The following is a 24,208-nucleotide window of genomic DNA, read 5'->3' on the forward strand; positions in this document are numbered from 1 at the left end:
GCCATGTTAGCAGATCTAGCACACTTCTGTGTAGACTAACTGATGACAGCTAAAAGGAGCTGTATTAGCAGATTTAGCACGTTTCTACGTAGACTAACTGATGATGGCTAAAGACCAGCTGTAGTACGAAGTAATGAAATGAAATGTTATGCAATGAAATGACGATGAAATGGCAATGAAATGAAATGACAAATGTAAATGATGTAAATGGGAAAGAGCCACTTAAAGTGAAACGAAATACAAAGTTAAGTTATGAACAGGAATGAATGTGCATGAATGTATAATGACAAAAAAGAATGATGTATTATGATAATAGAAGTATGTATATACGTAGAACATGTTACGATTGGGCGAGGCGTACCTTTCGCCTAAGGGCTTGCTGAGTAAGGCGAGTGCATTAGTAGCTTCAGATGTAGCAGTAGCTACATAACGCACTAGGACAGAGGGAACCTACTTGTATGGGCGGGTAGAATTCCCAATCCTTAGGGCCTTTGCCAGTAAACTATTGTTGAATGCGTGAGTATGAGATCAATCTAACACTTGAGGGCTTACTGAGTAAGGTGAGTGCCCTGATATGCTTAAATTGTGACCTTCGGGTTGCTAAATGTATCAGAGCAGAAGGGTACTACTTGTATAGGCGGGTAATCACCCCTATCCTCGAATAATCTCGTGGGTTAAACATTTGCATGTGTTTGTTTAGGATCAGAAAATGACTTTCAGTATTATGTTAATGATTTGCAAATATTATAAAATGATATGTATAATCTCATGATGGCCACACGCTAAGTTTAATATATTGTTTCTTCCCTTACTGAGATGTGTCTCACCCGAATATGAATTCATTTTTTTTTTCAAGATTTCTCAGGATCGAGCTTTGAGAGCTCGAGATTTTATAACATTTTTGGAAGATATAAGAAAAAGGGTATATTTTTATGTTAATTCTGATATGTATATTTTATGTTTTATATCTTTATGTTTTAACTCAATTATGAAAGGATAGTTGTGAAACATACTAGTATTAGTGGATAATGTTTTGGAGACATGTATTTGAATACTGGTAGATGATTAATTTATTATGGTTGGTAGTTAGAATTAGTAAACTCTGGTATTATGTTATATGGAGACTATGGTTATGTTTTCCGCTGCATATATTATGGATTATGGATTATCAAGGATTTTATCAGGTATAACGCGCCGGACCCGGGTTTAACGGTTCGGGGCGCTACAGATGTCCCCCTGTTACAAAGAACCAGAGTAGGAGGTGAAGATGAGACTGAGAGGTCGAGTGAAGTACCAGAGTGAGGTTAAACAACGAATGAGGATCCTCCATGGTAGCAAGCTTGGAGGAAGGTATCAGTAAAAGATGATCTTCCAGAGAAAGAGTATTTTATTTTATTTTATTTTATTTTATTTTATTTTCTATGTCAATAAAATAAAATACTCTTTTAAGGCAAATGAACAAGCAAAAAATGGTCTCACTGAGTGAATGTCCATTTTTGTGCTGGTTGAAATAGCACCAGCTTTGTCATGGTCAGTTGCCTTAAAATAGCAGTGACTATTTTTTTTTCTTTTTTGTAAACTATTATATGTCTACAAGTAGCTATTCCATTATGCAAATCAAACATAACATTATTATGTACAACACCATGCATGAAGTTCTCACCAGCAAGCCGCATAAAAATCACCACATTTGAAATCAAACAGCTAAGGCATTTAGATAGTATAGAACAAGGTTTTAGTATCAGAAAAGAGGAGACAAGCAGAAAATGACCATAAATACATCTTCTCCGGTAGCATATCTGCTAGCAAAATCTTTCAGCAACTTCTCGAGAGCTGTGCAAAAAATACAAACTAATCATGCAGTAGCAACAAGGAGAAATAACATTTCAAGATGAACATAGAACAAATTCAGAAATCAAAAAGTTCAAAACCAATATGATCTTCACACGCCATGTAAAGCTCAACATGATGTTCAAATTCTAGAAAGTACACTAGCTGTGGAATCAAACTGACTAAACCAATCTCAACTGGCTTCATATGTGTGACATAAAACAAAAGGATTTTCAATTTCTAAAATGTTCATCCCAATTACCCTCAAGTAATGTGGACCAAGGATGCATCTTGATATAGATGCTGATGCAGGAGCAAATGTCAAATAACACTTTAACCGCTAGATCATCATTTCCACTTGAATGCATAAAATAATGTTAAAAATTGCATATTTAACCTCCAAGTGGATGCTTCTTGCATTTGTGATAGGCACCAATTTCAGTAGCAGGCTAGAATTTAGAGATACTTAAATGGACATGTTTTTACCACACTGGCATAAAGGAAAAGAGTTGACATATCATTCCTAGCCTTCCTGCGGAAGTGATAGATTTAAAATTTGTGCAAACCATCAAGTCCCATAAACTCTTCTACACGCAAATTAAGTTCCATCTCAGAATTTACCAAAGAAAATGGCCAAAAATGTATAAGATATTTAGTTATTTACCAGACTACATAGCATTTTAAGGACATCATTTTTTGCCTATTCTGTGCAACTGAGAGGGGGTTTGTCTCAACATAAGTGACTTAGACACACTCTACAATGCAACATTCCAGTTCACCGTTCACCAAAGATGGCAACAAATGTATTGGATATTAATTATTTACCAAGCTGCGTAGCATTTTTTCCAACCTAAGCACAAACATTTTACGCCCAATTATTAAGATCATTCAATCGTCCTACTTCAATAGAGGTAAAACCAATATGACATACAAGAACATGGTAGTTAAATTTAAATTAAAAAAAGGACTGAGAATGCCATCATAAACAAGAGCATAAACTGAAAAATCATGATTTTCATCAACATGACATAAGATAGTGAGACCACTACAACCATGGTCTTAAATTTCTGTGAAATTGTCAAAATTTTCATAAATGACAATCAATTTCTATTTACAAAATTTCCATCGAAATTTCCACAAATCAGAATATTTATCAAAATCTAGAAATTCTAGCTGTCCAAATTTTAGTTAAAGAATAAAATTTCCATGAAATTCAAATTTGCGATTCAAGACCCAAAATGAATTTCTCCCAATTTTTCTTCCTTATTTTTAGTGAAACTGTGAAACTAAAGATTACTACATGAGGGATATGAATTATGCTTTCAGATTTCTGAAATTATATGAAAAATTAGCCATCAAAATTAACTTCAACACATCATTTGACCATTTATGTCTAAAATATCTGTATTTGTATAGAAAATAATATTTAACACATCTTTGCATTTTAATTATAATACTTGAATATGTTTAATATGATTATTATATTACAATTATCACACCTTATACATACATATCCTTGATGTATCTTTCAATAATATTTCATTCCTTAATCTTACATTATTACCTCTATTAGTAGTTACTAAAATTTCATAAAAGAATTACATGCTTTACTACTAATTTCCATAATATTTTTGAATTAGAAATCGAAATTGACATTGACTTCAAAATTTCCAATGAAGTTTCCATATTTTTAGTTGAAATCAAAATTTAAGACCTTCACTACAACAACCACTTTTGCCACCAAACCATTCCCCAATCCACACACCCCTCCCTATATATGGTATGAATAAAATTGGGTGTAATTCGCACTCAATTCATAAGATAATAAAAAAAATTCAATCCTAAATGAACCTATATCCATACCATAAATAGTGGAAAACATTTGTTTGAATAAAAATATCCTTGACTTCATCTTATAAGTGGACATAATGGCCCTTAATCTTTACTAATCCACATTCATAATACAATATCTAATTTTAAACAAACTCTTGTCTTATCCCAAATCTTTAGCCAAATCAGTTCCTAATATTAAAGGGTTTACATCCATTAAAATTGTTAGAAGAGGAGGAGCCCAGGTGCAATGGTGAAGTCACCGCTATGCGACCTCGAGGTCACGAGTTCGGGGCATGGAAACAGCCTCTTGCAAAAACACAAGGTAAGGCTGCGTACTATAAAATTATCGTGGTCCACCCCTACCCCAAACCCCATATATGCAGGAGCTTTGTGCACCAAACTGACCTTTTTTTTTACATGCATTAAAATTGTTCAAATGGACTAACATTTTATCTATAGGAAATTTAAATTCCATTAAAAAAAAATTTGAAACTTCTATCTTCCACAACAACAACCAAACCAAGTCCCACCATGTGAAGTCAATACATGAATCCTCTTTTGTCATTCCACACAATAATCTTTACTCACTATCACATCAAAGCTATTCTAAAATATAAAATTCTCCTCCTATTGTCACTAACATAAACTAGCTCACCCCTCCTCACTGGTGCATTATTTGGCCTACATTACAGTTGCCCAAATCATCCTAACACCCTTCCCCTATCTTATCTTCCATGTTATACCTAACTTACCATTAATAGTTCCATACCTTAATTTATCTTTTAGAGTTATACCATTTATCCACCTCAGCATTCTCATCCGACAATTTGTACTTTTTGAATATGTTGTTTCCTGGTAGCCTAACATTCTAAATCATATAATATAGTCGGTCTTATAGTCATCATATAAACTTCCCTTAAAATTTAAGGGTATTATACAATCACACAACATGCCAAAAACACTTCTCCATTTTACCCAACCTACTTCAACTCTATGTATTTCGTCTTCTCCATTTTCCCTTCCAACTTGAATAATAGATCTAAGACATTGAAATATACTATTGTTAATAATTTCTAACCATCAATTTTAACTTTTTCTCCAATATTCCTCCTAAAATGATTAAAATTACATATCACGTATTTGTCATATTTCTAAAATTAAATACTACTCTAGCTACAATTTCATCATTATATCATGTACAAACAACATACAAATATTCCTAGTAAGTATGTCCATCAATGATGCAAAAGACTCTAAGTATACCTATTGTGATTGAAAATTCCTTTAAGACTCTCTACCGTAGTCCTAACACTAGTCTTTCCTATGTCAAGTCTACATATCCTTAATGACATCTATATTACCTACCACATACTCCCTTTTTTCTAGAACCCATCATAGGACTTCCCCAGGTATACTATCACAAACTTTATCTAGATAGATAAAAACCATGTGCAAGTCCCTTTTCCCTAAACTTTTCCATTGATCTTCTTAATAGATATATAGCTTTTGTACTCTTTGGAATAGATTAGCTAGCTCTATTAAAAAGATAGCAAAAGAGATTTTAGGCGAACCAAAGGGAAGATTCTCAAATAGTAAAGAAAGTTGGTGGTGGGATAAAGATGTACAAAAAATCATAAAGACAAAAAGAATCTGGTATAAAACGTGGCAAAAATGTAGAAACAGCGATAACTTTGAAAAATATAAGGAGGCAAAAAAAGATGCAAAAAGGGCCGTTAGTGAAGCTAAATATAGATCATTTAATAGTTTAGATTAGGTACAAAAGAAGGGGAAAGAGATATATTTAAACTTGCTAAAGCTAGAGAAAGGAAGAACAAGGACTTAGGAAATGTAAAATGTATAAAAAGTGAGGATGATATTGTCTTGGTTAAAGACGAAGATATTAAAGAAAGATGGCGAAGTTACTTTAGTAAGTTGTTTAACGAAAACCAAGTAGAAGGCTTAAATTTAAAATTGTCAAATGAGGAAAAGACTGAAAATATAAGATTTATTCGAAAAATTAGAGTTAACGAAGTTAAATTTGCACTAAAAAAGATGAAAAATGGGAAAGCTATGGGACCAGATAACATACCAATTGAAGTTTGGAAATGCTTGGGTGATAACGGAATTATATGGTTAACTAATTTATTTAATAAAATTGTAAAAACTAAGAAAATGTCAGATGAATGAAGGAAAAGTACTTTAATACCTATATACAAAAATAAAGGAGATATTCAAAATTGTAATAACTATCTTGGAATTAAACTTATGAGTCATACGATGAAACTATGGGAAAGAGTAGTTGAACAAAGATTAAGGTTAGAAACGAAGATCTCAGAAAATCAATTTGGTTTTATGCCTGGGAGATCTACCACAGAAGCTATTTATCTTTTAAGAAGATTAATGGAAAAGTTTAGGGAAAAGAAGAGGGACTTGCATATGATATTTATTGACCTTGAGAAAGCATATGATAGGATACCTAGGGAAGTTCTATGGTGGGTTTTAGAAAAAAAGGGTGTATGTTGTAGGTATACCGATGTCATTAAGGATATGTACGATGGAGTAATGACTAGTGTAAAGACTATAGATGGAGAAACTAGAGAATTTCCAATTACCATAGGTGTACATCAAGGATCTGCTTTGAGTCCTTATCTTTTTGCTTTAGTGATGGACCAATTGACTAAGAGTATTCAAAAGGAGGTTCCATGGTGTATGTTGTTTGCAAATGATATTGTATTAATTGACAAAACTAGGAATGGAGTAGAGGTTGAGTTAGAATTATGGAGAGAAGCTTTGGAATCTAGAGGCTTTAAGATAAGTAGAAATAAAACAGAATATATGAAATGTAATTTTAGTAATGATAGGAGGAATATTGGAGACAAAGTTAAACTTGATGATGAAGAAATAAATAGCACTTGTAGATTTTGATACCTTGGATCTATTATGCAAGCTGAAGGAGAAATTGAAGATGATGTAATGCATAGAGTTAAAGCAGGTTGGGTAAAATAGAGAAGTTCTTCAAGTGTTCTATGTGATCGTAGAATACCCTTAAAATTGAAAGGGAAGTTTTATAGGGCAGCTATAAGACCAGCTATGCTATATGAATCAGAATGTTGGGCGACGAAGAAACATAATATCCAAAAAGTAAAAGTTGCCGAGATGAGGATGCTTAGATGGATGAGTGGTATAACATTGAAAGATAAATTAAGGAATGAACATATTCGTGGTAAGTTAGGTGTAACTCCTATAGAAGATAAGATAAGGGAAGGACGACTCAAATGGTATGGACACTTGCAACGTAGGCCTTATAGTGCACCTGTGAGGAAGAGTGACTTAGTTACTGTGGGGGGCAGTAGAAGGGGTAGGGGTAGACCTAAAATAACTTGGGAGGAGATAGTGAGTAAGGATTTAATATCTTTGAATCTATCAAAAGAAATGGTCCATGATCGCATAAATTGGCGGAAAAGGATTCATATAGCCGACCCCACTTAGTGGGACTAAGGCTTGATTTTGTTTGTTTGTTTTATCCCCTTAGTCTTTGTTCAATTACCCTTTCCTAATTTTTTTATTGTAGGACTCACAAGTTTAATTCCATGATAGTTATTATATTCTGAATATCTCCTTTATTCTTGTATCTAGGTACTAAAGTTCTTTCCCTCCATTCATCTAGCATTTTCTTAATTATATGAATGTGTATTAAAGAAGAATTCATTAATAGAATAAGAATATACAGCTAGGAGAATAAGACATCTCCTTAACAAAGTCTGGAAAATCCAGATAAAAAACACAACAGAACAACCTAAAGACTAAAGAACAAAGAGAATTAAAAAAATAAAAATAAATACCAGTTCAAACTAACACTCCAACACAAAACGCCAATCGCACTGAATATCAGAAAAAATCACCCCCTTAAAATTCCCTTGTCCCACACGCCAAAGAAAAGCCAAATAATGTCTCTTTTCCCAAACCAGCAATTGAGGCAACTTCTTCCCTGGAAAAATGTGTTCATTACACTCCATCCACAACCCCTAAAAGACTGCATAAAAAAATTTTAAAAAAAAAACACACACACATTTCCAGCGCGCTGCCCTTTACAGTTTACTTTTCCTGCCAAATCCAGCAAAAGACACTGCCAAAAAATCCTCCACTGTCTTAGAACTCACCCAACATTCGCCTAAAATACCAAATAACTTATTCCAAACACTCCAAGCATAGTCACAATGAATGAACAAATGCGATGATGATTTCGAACAATTAAAGCAAAGAACACATGTCAGGAAATATAGCCTTCAAAGGTCTTTCTGATCTGCAGCAATTTATTGGCATTAATTCTATCAAGCGCAACCAACCAAATAAAAGCCTTAACTTTAGAGGTACTTTGGCCTTCCAAATGGAACTGTAGAGAGGAAAAGATAAATTAGACCTATTCAAAAAATCACAAAAAGATTTGCACGAATAAGCCCCCCCGAAGGATTTAGAGACCAAGACCGCCTATCCTCCAGTCATTCAACAAGACTAGCAAAGAGGATAGCTCTACCATCTCCCTATCATTTAACAATCTACGGAAGTGGAAATCCCAAGAAGGCAAAGGGCCACCAAGATCAACAACAAAAGAAGAAATGAACCCATTTTGCCCTGAGCTTAGGCAAAAGAGGCATGGAAAAGAGGTGGACAAAACTACATTCCACAACCAAGGATCTTTCCAAAAAAGGATATTACTACCCCTTCCCACCAGGAATTTAATATGGGGAATGAAGAGGGGATAACTCTGAGAGATAGCTTTCCACGGACTCCCCAAAGAACATCTAAATCTCAAATTAGTATCCCACCCATTCTCATCTAACCCATACTTGCTTTTAACAACCAAATGCCATGGAAGAATTCTCTAGCGGAAACCACCAAAGCCATTTAGCCAAAAGAGCTGTGTTTTTAGACACTAGATTTCCAATACGCGGAAACCGCCAAAGCCATTTAGCCAAAAGAGCCGTGTTTTTAGACACTAGATTTCCAATACCCAAACCACCCTCCTGTTTAGAATATAATTGTGTTAATAAATTAGTTAACCATATTATTACATTATAACCTAGGAATTTCCAATTTTCAATTGGGATGTCATATGGTCCTATAGCTTTTCCTATTTTTCATCTTCTTGAATGCACAATTAACTTCATTGACTCTTTTTTTAGTCGCAAAAGATGAATAATATTAATAAAGAAAGAATGTATAAAGCTGCAAAATAAGAAATCCTTCTAAAAAAAAAAACAAAATAAAAAATAAATTAAAACAAATAATTAATACAAAATAGCAAACCAATCACACTAAACAACACCTTTTTTTAGACAATAAAGCAATTCCATTGAAATGACATAATTACAATGAAATGATGATAAGAAATCCTCCAACTAAAAGCACAAAAAAAAGGAAAAAAAATGAAAAATTAACATATTACATCAAAGCAGCTTTTCAATCCCTTTGAATGTAGGACAGCAAAAGATCCCCAAAAACCACAAAATACTAAGCCTAGAAAGAAGCAAAAAATAACTTTCTCCCAAAGCAATCTTGGAGAGGTCTTTTGATTTTAAAAAACTCTAGCATTCCTTTCCAGCCAAAGCGACCACAAAATTGTAAAAGGAGAGCAGTCCCAAAATATTCTCTCTCTCTCTCTCTCTTCCCAAAGCCCCAAACTTCACTTTCAAAAAATCCTGAACTGTAGCTGAAGCCACCCAAACCTCACCAGAGTATGAAAACTAATTGTTCCACATGCATCTTGCTACCTTCCAATGAATGAACAGCTGAAAATCATTAGACTCATTGCACATCATACAAATATCTAGACTAAGGGCTTTGAAAGGCCTCCCTAATTGCAACATATTGTTCGTATTGATCTTGTTAAGAATTAAGGTCCAAACAAAGGCCCAGACTTTAAAAGGCATCTTTGCTTCCCAAACAACTTTATGTAAGGGAAAAGGGCTATGATTTATGGATTTTATGATATTGGAAAAGAAAAGACTTTGAAGAGAAAGACCCTGAAGCATCCCCAATCCAAAGCCTTGAATCCCCCCGTGAAGTTGGCATGAAACACAAAAGAGTTAACTCACCAACCACTCTCTCATTGAGATTTCAAAAGAAACAAAAATCTCACGATAGAGACCCCCCCCCCCCCCCTCTCTCTCTCAAAAGAATAAAAAGCTGAAATTGGTGCATTGCTTTCCAAAACTTATCATTATACAATACTATGGCCTCCAGTTTCTTACCTTCCAACCTCAAAGCATATTGACACATGGCCCACTCCTTTGATGCAAACATGGTTTGAAGAGCAAGTTTGTTTTCATCATAACTCTTCAATGTGAGAAAAGATGTAGCAAACCTTGTAACTCCGGCTCTCTTCAATTATTTTTTACTAGAAAACTCTCTAAACGTGTTAAGCACCCATATGTGTAGGTAAATGAAGACACACACATCCTTAACCTTTCAAATTGTATTATGAAAGATAGGCAAATCTCCAATATCATGCAAAATTAAATCAATGCAATGGGCAGCACATGGAGACAAAAATATATGTTTCCTCTCCTCCATTACCAACTCACCAGCACCTACACAAGCCAAGGCATTATTTGTCACCAATTGAACCACATTTTCCCCTCCAATCTCTTCCACTAATGAACCAAGCAATTCATACAATTTATAAGCATCCTTCACTACACTTGAAGTGTCTATTGATTTGGGTAAAACCATGCCACTAGGACTATAAACAAGAAAATTTGTGAGATGCCTTTGTTTTGTGTCGGTTCATCCATCTGACATCAAAGTACATCCAGTCTTTACCCATTCTTTCTTATATTTTTCCATTATTTGTTTGACGCTATCAACTTCTTTCTTCAAAAATGTGACTCTAGCCTCGTGATAACTTAGGAGCTTCAATCCTTTTCCAAATTACCCGAAAATCTTCATCACTGATGCAAATAATGGACTCTTCACCAAGTTGAACAGTAAAGCATGTCTATATAAAAACCGATAAATGCTTTGAACCACCTGCTCCCTATTTTTCACCAATGCATTCAAGGTTTGTTGCTCAAACCCTTTCCCCTTTACTCCTTTTCCCTTATTTACAAAAGCATCCATGGTGCCTCGTCTTTGTCCTCCTGTAATTTGAACTTCTAGTTCTTGTTCTCCAAAGTCTTCTTGAAAAATTTCTTTTTCATTGTCAACATTCTTTTGTTTTACTCCTTACAAAAGATTCACAATTTTTCCCTCACCTCTTCCAGACACTTCTTACTAGGAGCAACATTATCATGATCAACTGCAAAATGAAGCTTTAGTCTAATTATGCCACCCCATATTTCAAGCTCACAATAGTTGCACTTCAAGTGCATCCTCTTGTCATTGATTCGAAAACAAGGATCCCACGTAGGATCTTCACTCTTTGTGTTAGAATTCTTTTTTCTAGGCTTAGCACTTGAACTAGAAGCCATCTTCCCACACTCTAACACTCAAATAAGCACTAACTTTCCAAGTCAAATTTCAATTTTCAACCTACAGATAAACAATGAATAACATATTCAAAAAGAGTAAGAAACAACTAAAGAAGTATAATATAATCATATAAATATATAATTCTATAACTATATTACTTAATAGTTAGTTACTTGCTAATTTATTATAAATTTATAACTCTATCTTTTGTACATTGATATATAATATAATACAGGTATAATACTATAATGATTAATGAAGAATCGAATATTATAAAACATCACAAAGTTCAATAGTGAATAGTCAACAATAATAAACTATTAATTGTTGAATAGTTGATGGAAATGCAATATATTTAAGTACTTAACAAGTGCATGCATTCTTTAAAGAATATAAGAGAATGAATCAAGACAAGAAAATATCAATAGAAAATTGAACTTTGTGGTTTTTAAGACTATATTTTAAGAGAATGTGACATTATAAACAATAAAGATTTGAACTTTATTGTGTTTTATAAGAAAAAATATCATTTTTTTAATGTATAGGCTTTCTTTAAAACTTTAACAACTAAAAGAAGTAGAAAAAGTAAATTAAAAGTAAAAAAAAAAAAAAACTGATTAAAATATAAAAAATGAATAAAAAAATAAATAAAAAATGGAAGGAAGGCAACAAAGTAAAGTTATTAGTTACACATATCATCACTTGAGTCTTCTCGGCTTCTCCCCTGTCACGAGACTCACAACTACAGACTGGTTCTTCAATGGTAGAAAGAGCAGCCAGCCCTTCCTCTGGTTCTCTTGTCTTTCTTCTATGGCAAAACAGAACAATAGAGGAGAAGACTGGTAGTCCTTCGAAGCTCAATCTCAAAGGCAGAAGCAGAGCACAGAGGAATGGTTGAAAAGAAAACAGAGGGGTGCTAAAGGGAAGGCCAAAGGTCTTGTTTCTTCTCTCCTTTGGGACAAAAGCTACGTAAACGGCACAACTAACAAAATCATGCAAAAAAATAGGGGTAAAATTGGGTTTTCCTTGACTTTTAAAGCAATCAAATATGTACGTGCCGCAAGAGACAAGAATCAATCGAATTGTATGATTCAATTCGATTCGATTCATCGATTCACTGCCTTAATTGATCAATTCACCTTCGATTCAGATCTAAACTCGATTCCCCTAACGATTTGAATCAATTTGCTGCCTATTTGATATAAATCGTACAGTTTATATTGAGAATCGTACAATTCTAACAACCATGCCAAAGACCAACAAGGTTTCTTTCCCCTGAAAATACAAGCGTTCCTTACCATCCAAACACCCACAACACAGCATACAACCCACATTTCCAAAAGGACAGATCTGCCTTCACTGCTTCCCAAACCTGAAAAAGAAATATCTAACATATCCCCCATAGACCTTGGCCAAACCCAACTATCCCCAAAAACACCAAAGAGTCTTCTGAATCTTCCAGGAGAAAGAACAATGCAAAAACAATTGAGATTCAGAACTATCAAGTTCTAAACAAAGAAGACACACACATGGGGATAAAGCCTTAGAAGGCCTCCTACTTTGCAACAGATTGTTAGTGTTAACTCTATTAAGAACAACCAATCAAATAAAAGTTAATTTTGGCGGGAACTTTGGCTTCCAACTACTATGATATATAGAAAAATATCAGTTTTCTCAATCAAAAACTCAAAGAAAAATCAGCAAGAAAATTCCCTGAAGTTTCCAACCTCCACTCCCTCACATCCTTCTTGTTGGAAGGATCAAGCCACCAACGACCTCAACAAAGACCCAAGCTCAACAACCTTTCTATCATTCAGAGCTTTATAGAAATGGAAATCCAAAAAAAAATTCTCCACATAAGAAATCTTTATAACTCTAGTTTTGTGAATAAATCTCAAATTTTTAGTCTTTCCTAACTTGTCAATTCAAAGTTTAAGCCTTATACTTGGTTTTCATCAAATGGCTTACAAAAATAACTTGCCGTCTTTCTTGCATATCTTCTTGTTTGACTAAAACACTACATCATCTTATTTTATACATTCAGTATTACCAAGTCTCTGCCCTTTTTCTCGCTCTAGCAAGTTCAAATATGTCTTTTCCCCACTAGTCTAGTATATAAATCATGCATGCTCTATGTTTATGTTCATTGAGAACCTTTTTTGCATCATTTCTTATCCTTTTTATATTTTTCAAATATTTTCAATTTTAAACTTTTTTGTATTGTCTTAAATCACATCTTTTTGTCTTAACGGCATTTTGGACATCTTGATCCCACCACCAACTCTCTTTAACAATCATGCATTTTCCTATAGGTTCATCTAAAACCTCTTTTGTTATTTCTTTAATAGAACTAGCTATCCTACTCCTAAGAGTGTTTGGTTCTACATTATCTCATTTTCCTTTCACCATATTTTATCATTTTATTATCTTTAAATTTTATTATATTTTCTCCCTTTGATTCCACCACCCAACTCTCTTACATTGACTTATGTTAGACCGCCTCTTTGATTTTTTTATGCATATAACTAACACTAATACTCTGTGTAGTAGTTAAACTTTTGAATAACTAATACCCACCTAGTTAAGTAAAAATATAATACTCTGTGTAGTAGTTAAACTTTTGAATAACTAATACCCACCTAGTTAAGGAAAAATTTATTTGACTTTTACTGTCCATTCTGTAAGGTTATTAAGTGTTGTCTCATCTCAAAGTTCGTATCATTCATTGTAGAATCATATGATAACAAAATCTAAGATCATATCACCAGACTCATTATTATCTCCACATCCATGTCCTCAATGTATCCTCTCATAACTTTTATACTTTCCAATGTTTCAAATATGCTCCTATGCATATTTTCTCACTTCCTAATATCCCACGTATAATATTATCCATATATTCCCAAATTTTCCTTTCAAGGCTTTGCAAAGACTATTTGAGGAGCATAAACACTAATAGCATTATCTTTTACCCAAAGACCATCTTGATTTTCATGACTATTCCAATTCTTTTAACATCTACAACACTATCGCTATCTTTTAGTCTTTGTCTACAACTTTCTTACTCTACACTTTATGTTTTTTTAATTCCTATAAACTTTTCCCCCCACCAATTTAGTTTGTTGAAGGCAACTTACACTAATTTCTCTTCTAATCATTGTGTCAATTACCCCAATGAATTTTACTAGTGTTTTTGGGAAGCCTCATATATTTGACATCGTATCTAGGCACCAAAATGGTGTATGGCTTCAATGCAATGACCTAGCCCACCTGTACCCATTTTTGCTACACCTAGGTGGTAAAGTGCAATACATCACTCCTGGGATGCTCAGTTTACGCTGATTGTTAGTTGCCTAGGGCAACCCTCCTTTACTATAGCTTGGGACCAGCTGCGTGTGGAAGAAATTACAACACCAAGTACTCATAGACACAGTTCTATCTACCTTCTTAAAATGTCAATGGTATCCATATCTAATTTAAACCTCATCTATGCACTTTCAACTAATAAAAAATAAAAATTCTCCGATTCTAAAGATCTCTCATTACCTTATATCTAGTCTTCTGCTAATTAAACCCTTGCACAAGAAAGAATTCTATCTACCTACATATATATTTTTTTTTATTTTTAGACTTTGATGTATGCTAATATTGAAAATGTGCTTTTAATTGAACACGCCCAATTTTATACTTCAATTTCTTATGTTCATTAAAGTTTTCATGTGCAATGCATGCACATCATGACTTGTGCGCACAACTACACATAAGTTATTAGTTCTCCAACACTTCCCACACAAACAGCTCAGAAGTTATAATATAACCAAGTGAAAAAATTTTGAAGGAAATACATACCATTGAAACCTTTCTCTATGTTATATCGAGCCCATGAGAGTCCCTCTTCCGAACCAAGTTTCTCTTCAATGAACTTCTATAAAAAGGAAATATGAAACATATTCAGCACATTAATAAGCAGTTTTTTTTTTTCAATGCACATCTGTGAGCACATGTAGATAAAACTCCGTCTTTGCAAGTAAACTCCATTCAAGAGGAACTCACCAGCACTGATATCATATGAAGGGGTTGTATACTGGAGCTGATTATACTTGCAGCCTGTCACATCATATGCTTATTAGCATGAGTGTAGATGCTAAATTGCTAATGCAAAATACATTTCAAAGGAACAATGTCCAACACTAAATAACTGCAATTCAACCTTGAATAAAACTAGTACAAAGAAGGCTTTTAGAGGTTTACAATGCTTGGGGCATGAGAAAACTAATTTTAGAAACCTAAATAAACTAGAACATGATTTTTTTTTTTAAATAAAATATGATAGAATCCTAAAATATGATCCCAATAAGCGGAGCCTAAAAAATTTATAAAAAATTAAAATTAAAATGAATTTTAGAAACCTAGATAAATTTTAAATGCTAATCTGTCTATAGTTTCATTCTTGCATGAGGTTGGGTGTAGTGTTTGCAATTGTGATCTTCCTTGCAGCACTATTTGATTCATAGTATAAATTCTCTCACCCCTCACCCGTGTACGCAAGCTTCAAAGCCAAACCATGTAAATCTTTTTTTATTTCATTTGTTTACTTTACTGTTGCCTTTGTTCTAGGGTTTGATCTTAACATAATTTTATAAATAAAAGTATCCTAAAATCTTAAAGAAGTTATCCCAATTTAAATATTCTAATAAAAAAAATTCAATAAAAATGGAAAAGTAGAATAGCTCTTGCTTGCATATTGCATCAAGTACACTTTCACAATGAAAAGTCTAATACAAGATTAAATTACTCCGTTTCAAGTACGCTTCATATTCAATATATGGCGCCTCAACATAAAGAAATAAATAAAACTCATAGGCAGCCCACAAAATTTTAAATTCAACAGTTTAACTATTATTATTACTACTTTTGCTCTTCATCTTTCAATTGTGGTCAATAGTAACCCAAGTCCATATGATTTGGTAATAGTGTAGCAACCAACTAGTAAAATTAGCTTCCATTTGTCTATAAAACAAAGACTTTGTTGGATTTCTAGGGAATAAATTAGGAAATTCTATTTTTTAAAATCTGAAAATACTATTTCAGTTTCTAGTCGTTTCAGTTTCCTGTTTTCTAGCCTAGAGATCTGGTGATTTGATTTGCTGTGTGGCCTTCCTAATTTAGGTGGCCTTCCTCTACTATTTATCTTCTAATCGTGTCTCTTGAAATTCAATAAGAATGGTTATTCTTCTTCTAAAAAATCCTTCATGGTATCAAAGCCTCGTGCTCTTTTCTTCTGATGATGTCGTATAAGTCGGCAATGACTGGAGCCCAAAGAAATCCTACCATTCCACCCAATCCTCCCAAGTCTGTATCCGCTGATTTCTATTCTCAGAATTCAGCCCTTTATCTCACGGTTACAAAACTCAATGGGCGTAAGAAACCATGGTGTGAACATTGCAAAAAACCGTGGCATACGAAGGAGACGTGTTGGAAGCTTCATGGTAAACCAGCAAATTGGAAGCCAAAATCCAAACGTAACAGTCACACCTCGAATGCAGTCCCTTTTACCGAGGAGCAATTAGAGCACCTGTACAAATTGTTTCAATCTCCAAAACTGTCCTTAACTCCATCTTGTTCTTTGGTACAGAAGGGTAACTCTCTAGCTACTGCATTTTTAGGTGTAATTCCTAATTCTATTCATTCTTGGATAATTGATTCTGGCGCAACTGATCATCTGACTGGTAGCTCCAAATTGTTCTCATCCTATAGTCCGTGTGCAGGCAATAAAAAGGTAAAAATTGCAGTTCTCGGTAATTTCCGGGATAGGAACTATCCAACTCACTCCGTTGTTAACTCTCCATGATGTGCTCCACGTTCCAAATTTGTCTTGCAATTTGTTGTCCATCAGAAAAATTACCTCTAATCATCAATGTCAAGCTAATTTCTACTCTTCTTATTGTGAGTTTCAAGAATTGGCCACGGGGAGGATGATTGGCAGTGGTAAGGAAAACGATGGGCTTTATTATTTTGACGATGGACCTAACTCGAGTAGACAATGTCAAAGTACTTGCTTAAATTCTGTTTTCAAAGATAATGATATCACGTTATGACATTATAGGTTAGGCCATCCTAGTTTTCAATATTTAAAATACTTATTTCCCAATTTATTTCAGAATAAAAGTTCATTTTTCAATGTGAAGTTTGTCAGTTTGCTAAACATCATCGTGCATCCTTTTCCACCCAACCCTACAAACCAACTACACCATTTACAATGATTCATAGTGATATTTGGGGCCCATGTAGAACATCTACGTATTCTGGCAAAAAATGGTTTGTGGCCTTTATTGATGATCACGCCAGATTAAGTTGGGTTTATTTGATAAAGGAAAAATCGGAAGTGGAAACAATTTTCAAAAAAATTTACACCATGGTACAAACACAATTTCAAAAAAATATTCAAATATTGCAGAGTGATAATGGTCGAGAATATTTCAAAAACATTTTGGGCCAATTTTTTCTTGAAAAAGGAATTGTTCATCAAAGCTCTTGTGTTGACACTCCACAACAGAATGGTTTGGCTGAAAGAAAAAACAAACACTTATTGGAAGTAGCTCGGGCATTGCTTTTTACCAATTAGGTACCTAAATATCTTTGGGGTGAAGCCGTTCTTACTGCTACATATCTCATAAATAGAACGCCTAATAAGGTTTTAAGCTTTGAAACACCTTTTGATGTTTTTCATAAGTTTTATCCAAAAAATCGGCTGTCTTCTTCTTTACCACTAAAGATATTTGGTTGTACTAGTTTTGTTCATATTCATAGTCATAATCAAGGAAAACTTGAACCTCGAGCCACAAAATATGTGTTTGTTGGTTATGCTCCCACTCAAAAGGGGTATAAATGTTTTGAACTCATTTCCAAAAAAATGTTTGTTACCATGGATGTTACATTCTTTGAATTACATCCCTATTTTGCACCTCATCTTCAAGGGGGGAACCAAAACAAAGATTCGGCTGTGTTTCATGATTTTTTCCAAACTGAAGACTCAAAAAATGATCATTCTCCAACTTTGATCATTCAACCTAAAAACCCTTTGATCATTCAACCTGAAAACCCAAGCTTTATTATACTAGGGGAAAGTGAGTCGATTTTTTTAGATACTGAAAAGGCAGGTCTTCCTGCAGTGCCATCTCATGGTGTTCATGATCCTATAATGACTAACAAAGGAGAAACTGGAAAAAAAAAAAAAAAAAAAACACCCCAACGTTGGTACCATTTGACATTGTCTACTCGCGACCTAGGACAACTCAAAAGAAAGGGTCTTCCAATCCTTTACATTGTTCAGAATCCGTAAACCCTCCAGGTAATGTTCTCACCGAGCCTTTACCTCATGTTCAGTCCATTTCATCTTCGAGTTCTAAGTCCTCTAGTTTTGAACCCGAGTCTGGTTCCAATCCTGAGTTCGATGATTATGAACTTCTCATTGCTGTCCGAAAGGGTGTGAGGCCTTGCACCCAACATCCATTATCCAATTATGTGTCATATAAAAATCTCTCACCTGTTTTTCGTGCTTTTACCTCACAATTGTCTTGTATAGAGATTCCTAATACTGTGCATGATGCTCTGAAAGCTCCTGAGTGGAAGGAGGTTGTCTTCGAGGAGAAGAAAGCTCTTGAAAAAAATGGCATGTGGGAGTTAGTTGATCTATCAAGAGGAAAGACAATTGTAGGGTCCAAATGGGTGTTTACAATCAAGTATAAATATGATGGTTCTGTAGAACGGTACAAAGCTCGATTGGTCGCCAAGGGATTCACTCAGACCTATGGCATTGATTAGTTGGAGACATTCGCCACAGTCGCAAAGTTAAACTCTGCGAGAGTTCTTTTGTCACTTGCAGCGAATCGTGATTAGCTTTTGTAACAGTTGGACGTAAAAAATGCATTTCTTAATGGAGACCTGGAGGAAGAAGTGTAGATGGATGCACCTCTAGGATTTGGTGAAAAGTTTGGCACAAAGGTGTGTAAACTAAAGAAGTCCTTATATGGGTTAAAACAGTCACCGAGAGCCTAGTTTCAAAAATTCGCTCAATTTGTTAAAAGTCAGGGGTATACTCAAGGGCAAGGTGATCATACGATGTTTATAAGACATTCACAAGATGGGAAGATAGCAATACTGATTGTGTATGTAGACGATATAATTCTCATTGGAGATGACGCACTTGAGATGAACAAATTGAAGACTTCCCTCTCATCAGCATTTGAGATCAAGGACTTAGGATCTCTGAGGTATTTCCTTGGAATGGAGGTTGCTCGGTCGAAGAAAGGGATTGTTGTCTCCAAACGGAAGTATGACCTTGACCTCCTTAAGGAGACTGGGATGAGTGGTTGTAGGCCAGCAGACACTCCAATAGATCCCAATCAAAAACTTGGAGATGACAAGGAAGGTGATCCAGTGAATACAACTCGGTATCAAAAGTAGGTGGGAAAGTTAATTTACTCATCACATACACAACCCGATATTGCTTTTGCTGTGCGTTTGGTAAACCAATTTATGCATTCAACCTACAAGAAACAAATTGAAGCAATTTATCGGATTCTCAAAATACTTGAAAAGTACACCAGGCAAGGGTTTAATCTTCCAGAAGACCACACAGCAGAACATAGAGGCATACACTGATGCAAATTGGGCAGGCTTAGTTATTGACAGAAGATCCACTTCAGGATACTGTACTTATGTCTGGGGAAATATGGTCACATGGCAAAGCGAGAAACAGAAAGTGGTCGCAAGGAGCAGTGCCGAGGCAGAATATAGGGTTATGGCTAACGGAGTTTGTCAGATGCTATGGCTGAAGAGAATTCTTGAAGAGTTGCAGATGCCGATGAACATGCCAATGAAGTTGTATTGTGACAACAAAGCTGCCATAATTATTGCTCAAAATCCAGTATAACATAACCGCACGAAACATGTAGAGATTGACAGACACTTTATAAAAGAGAGGATTGATAGTGGAGTTGTTAGCATGCCTTTTGTTCCTACTACTCAACAAATAGCCGATATCTTCACCAAAGGACTTTTCAAACCTAGTTTTGAGCTCTTTGTAAGTAAATTCAGCATGATAGATATCTACGCTCCAACTTGAGGGGGGTGTTGGATTTCTAGGGAATAAATTAGGAAATTCTATTTTTTTAAATCTGAAATTACTATTTCAGTTTCTAGTAGTTTCAATTTCCTATTTTCTAGCCTAGAGATCTGCCGGTTTGATTTGCTGATTTTGTGGTGATTTGATTTGCTGACTTTGTCGCCTTCCTAATTTAGGTGGTCTTCCTCTACAATTTATCTTGTAATTGTGTCTCTTGAAATTCAATAAGAATGGTTATTTTTCTAAAAAATCCTTCATACTTACCATTAAAGTTTTAAATAATAAATTAAAATATTTTCCAAAATCGGAAAAATTAGAAACACAATCAGAGAAAGGAAGCCACAACACAACAAAAGAATTGATGTTACAAAACAAGCAATTCAACAAAAATGCAAACTCAAACCGCTTTACATGGAATAGCTTGATATCAAATTGATGCAGGACAGAGAGAAAGAATAAACGGAGAGAAAGAAAGGAGACATGGATGGGGAAGAAGAGAGGAAGCAGAAGAAGAAAGAAAAAAATAAAAGAGAAGAGACTAGATACGCTTGGGGGGGGGCGGGGCGTTCTGAAGTTTAATTTGCTACTATACATTAGATTATGGATACTTAAGTTTAATTTAGAAATGGGTCTGCGGCTACAGTAGGAGGTAAACAGTGGGCTTGGAAAGTAGTAAGGAAGAGAGAAGATTTCTCTCCCTTATTCCCCTTGCTATTTTCTAGGTTGCATGGAGAGAAAAGAATAGAAGAGCCTTTCAAAGAATTATCTCTCCTATTCAGGGTGTCACGGACCATTGCTCTGTGTTACAGTCCCACATCGAATGTGTACTAAGGAGATCACTCTAACGAGGACGTCAGAAATCGGACAGGAGATCCTATCACGATCCCACATCAGATGTGTATTAAGGAGATCTTGGGCTTATAAAGAGGGTTTGGGCTCCAACTAAGTGAGACGCCTTTTACAGGACAAAGTTGTGAGGCCAATGGACCAAAGCAAACAATATCTCACCAAGGTTGGGCCCAGGATCGTTATATTTGGTATCAAAGCCACCCTGGGGTACTATCATGTGACGGATCTGCCCTAGAGGTATTATCATGTGAGTGGATCCTACATAAAGGTGTAAGCCACTTTGACGAGGACATCAAAGATCAGACGGGAGTAATGCGTACTAGAGAGATCACTCTAACGTGGACGTCGAAAATTGGATAGGAGATTTTGTCACAATCCCATATCAGATGTGTACTAGGGAGATCTTGAACTTATAAGAAGGGTTTGCCTCAAACTAAGTGGTGCCTTTTATAAGATAAACCCATGAGGCCAGTGGGCCAAAGCAAACAATACTCACCAGAGTTGGGCTCAGACTGTTACACACTGCTACGATCACTACTTGGCATTCTAGACTAGTTGAAAGGGACCCCTTTGTTATCCTTGATTTTCTTGATACTGAACTTTTCAGCAAGGGGGTGTTTATTTCCTATTCGTTCTTTGTGCTTGGGTGGCATCCCCTTGATGCCTCGTTTAATATAATTACACTTTTCTGACTTTAAAAAAAAAAAAAAAAAAATTCTAGTTCAATTTTAAACACATTAATTGAAAGCATTTGTATTGTCAAAAAAAAAAGTATGCAAACTATACCTAGAAGTAAAATAAATATTCACAAAACAACCCACAATGAGCTAAAAATTCTAAAACAAACATACTTCCCAAATTAAATACAATTCCTAACTTCCTAAACCTGCAGAAGATTAAGTGCACTGAATAGGCAACCTAAGTTGCCATCCTTGATCAAAAATTTTCATGAAAGAAAATAATCACTCTGATCTTACCTGCAGATTGAGAGCTCTTAACTGAGGATCAACTGGCAGTAGGGCTTTCTGAGGGTATTTCTCTTCCAAATACTGCCAAGAACAACAATAACACCGTATTGACCATTCATAGATTTTGAGAAAACCAAATGCAGGTCAAAACCACAAATTCAAAAAACTAAAACCAACCATTAAGATTGCATATGAGTCTGAAACAACCAAGTCACCATCCACTAACACTGGAACAAAATGAAGAGGGTTCAACTGCCCAAACTCTGCAATTTGATTATAAGAATTTAAGTTCCGAGGTTTACCAATTGTGCAGCTACTCATGAACTAGTGCTTACATTACAAAGATACATGGGCATGAATAAAAATCAATTGTGGGTGCGCATATAAACATACACACACACACACAAAACCTTCATTGCTAAAACCTGAATGCATGACAATTTGCAGATTCACTTCACTCGAGCCACCCAAGGTAAAGGTACTTGCTTTCTTCTCTTTTTTTTGGTTCTTTAGGTTGTGGGGGAAGCAACGGGATGGGTGGCAGAGGGAGCAATACTGTAGAACTTGGACTAAAATTCTACATGAAGTAACATTAGCATGGTTCCTCACTAGGTGTTTTAACTTCAAAATAAAATTACCAACAATATGTTCTCAATTTAGAAGTGCCCCGCCCACATCAATTTAGCAGAGATTCAGCACAACCAATTGCATTTTCTTCCGTCTGCAAGATCAACAGTATTTTATTTTTTAAATCACCTGGGGTAAACTGCTCTCCCTTAGCAAGATTAACCGCTCTGTATTCGTACGGAAGCCCTGCAGATCCATTTAAAATAAAACCAAAGAAAAAAATTCGCAAGTAACTTATCTGCCTTTTAAGACAAATAAAAAATACAAATAAAAGCACCGGTTTCAGCTTCAACAGACGAGAAGTACTCTTGACGCGATAAGCAAACAAAGCCTCAAAAACTTTAAAAGCCTCGACCTTTTAGGCTCAAAGCGAAGCGAACGCGCCACGCGCACGAGCTCTGCCAGAAAGAATACAAGACGAGTTTTGAAGGCGATGCCGACGAATCGATAGCCTTTCGCTGAGAAAATGCACCAAAGAAGGAGTGTTGTATAAATCGAATCGCGCGTTCCGAAATGCTTTGCGAATTAATTCAACTTCACAGAGAGAGAGAGAGAGAGAGAGAGAGATAGAGAGAGAGAGAGAGTACCAGAGTGTTGGAATCCATGGGAACGGAAGGGTTTGACTCGGAACTCCCATGGCCTCGCAGTTCAGTAGCGAGTTTTTTCAGATTTTAAAATTATTTAAAAACAATTTAGATGAACTTTATTTCCCAATGCGTCCCAAAAAACGGCTCCCGTCCCACGGCGATTAAAAATCGGTATTTGATACAGCCTTTTTTGCAAATTATAATAAATAAAATAACAAAATAGAGATTTATATATTTATAAATTAAAGTAAAAGTAGTCGGATACATTTATTGCAAGAGTGAAGCTATTTGATATACTTAAATTTATCTTAATTTTTTTTATTCTAATTATTCTAAAATTATTTAAATTCCGACCAACATTTTAATTTTGAAAATATTACTTTCATAAAAACTGTCATGAAATTTATTTTAATAAATCTAATTAGATATATTTATTGAAAAAATAGAGAAATGTTACTTTAGTCAAATATTTAAAATTATCATTATATTGCTTGTAACAATTTTTTTATGTCAAAATAAATTTATATTTTTGACTTTAAAACATATTTTCTGTTGGACTAATTTTTTAAAAAAGATGTATTTACTTTTTTTCCAATTTGAATGTTATATGTACTAAAGATGCAACACCTCATCCAAATCAATTAGTTTTGATGATAACAACCCATTCGTGGCCCTCAGGACTAACCAACCTACGCACTCTAGTTCAGTACAAGACAACAAATGGATACTAAAGCAAGCATAAGGATTAGGCGAACCTTGATGAAGCAATGACTAAAAGCATACACAAGCAGGTCAGCCTGACCTTAAGGCATTTAAGGTGCTTGCCTAGGATTCCAAAAATTTTGATGCCCCCAATTTTATTTTTTTTAATGTAATAATGTTAACATTATTTATGATGTTCTATTTTCATATATTGA

At 34.8% G+C, this 24,208-nt stretch overlaps 1 protein-coding gene across 1 annotated transcript in view; it reads right to left on the minus strand.

Moving 5' to 3' along the window:
- LOC131166407 (glutathione S-transferase 2-like) overlaps nt 1-23,515 on the minus strand; it is a 33,740-nt gene extending 10,225 nt beyond the window's left edge. The window contains exons 1-8 of the mRNA XM_058124931.1: nt 23,292-23,515; nt 23,060-23,162; nt 22,834-22,890; nt 22,255-22,340; nt 22,087-22,158; nt 15,187-15,240; nt 14,983-15,058; nt 1,772-1,833 (exon numbers count right to left, since the gene is read on the minus strand). Of these exons, the coding sequence (XP_057980914.1) occupies nt 1,772-1,833; nt 14,983-15,058; nt 15,187-15,240; nt 22,087-22,158; nt 22,255-22,340; nt 22,834-22,890; nt 23,060-23,162; nt 23,292-23,309 (528 nt within the window). The 5' untranslated portion in view covers nt 23,310-23,515. The remainder of the gene's footprint in view (nt 1-1,771; nt 1,834-14,982; nt 15,059-15,186; nt 15,241-22,086; nt 22,159-22,254; nt 22,341-22,833; nt 22,891-23,059; nt 23,163-23,291) is intronic.
- Nucleotides 23,516-24,208: the final 693 nt, after the last annotated feature.

The sequence above is a fragment of the Malania oleifera genome, chromosome 10 (genome assembly GCF_029873635.1).
Source record: "Malania oleifera isolate guangnan ecotype guangnan chromosome 10, ASM2987363v1, whole genome shotgun sequence".
In the NCBI taxonomy this organism is placed as follows: Eukaryota; Viridiplantae; Streptophyta; class Magnoliopsida; order Santalales; family Ximeniaceae; genus Malania; species Malania oleifera.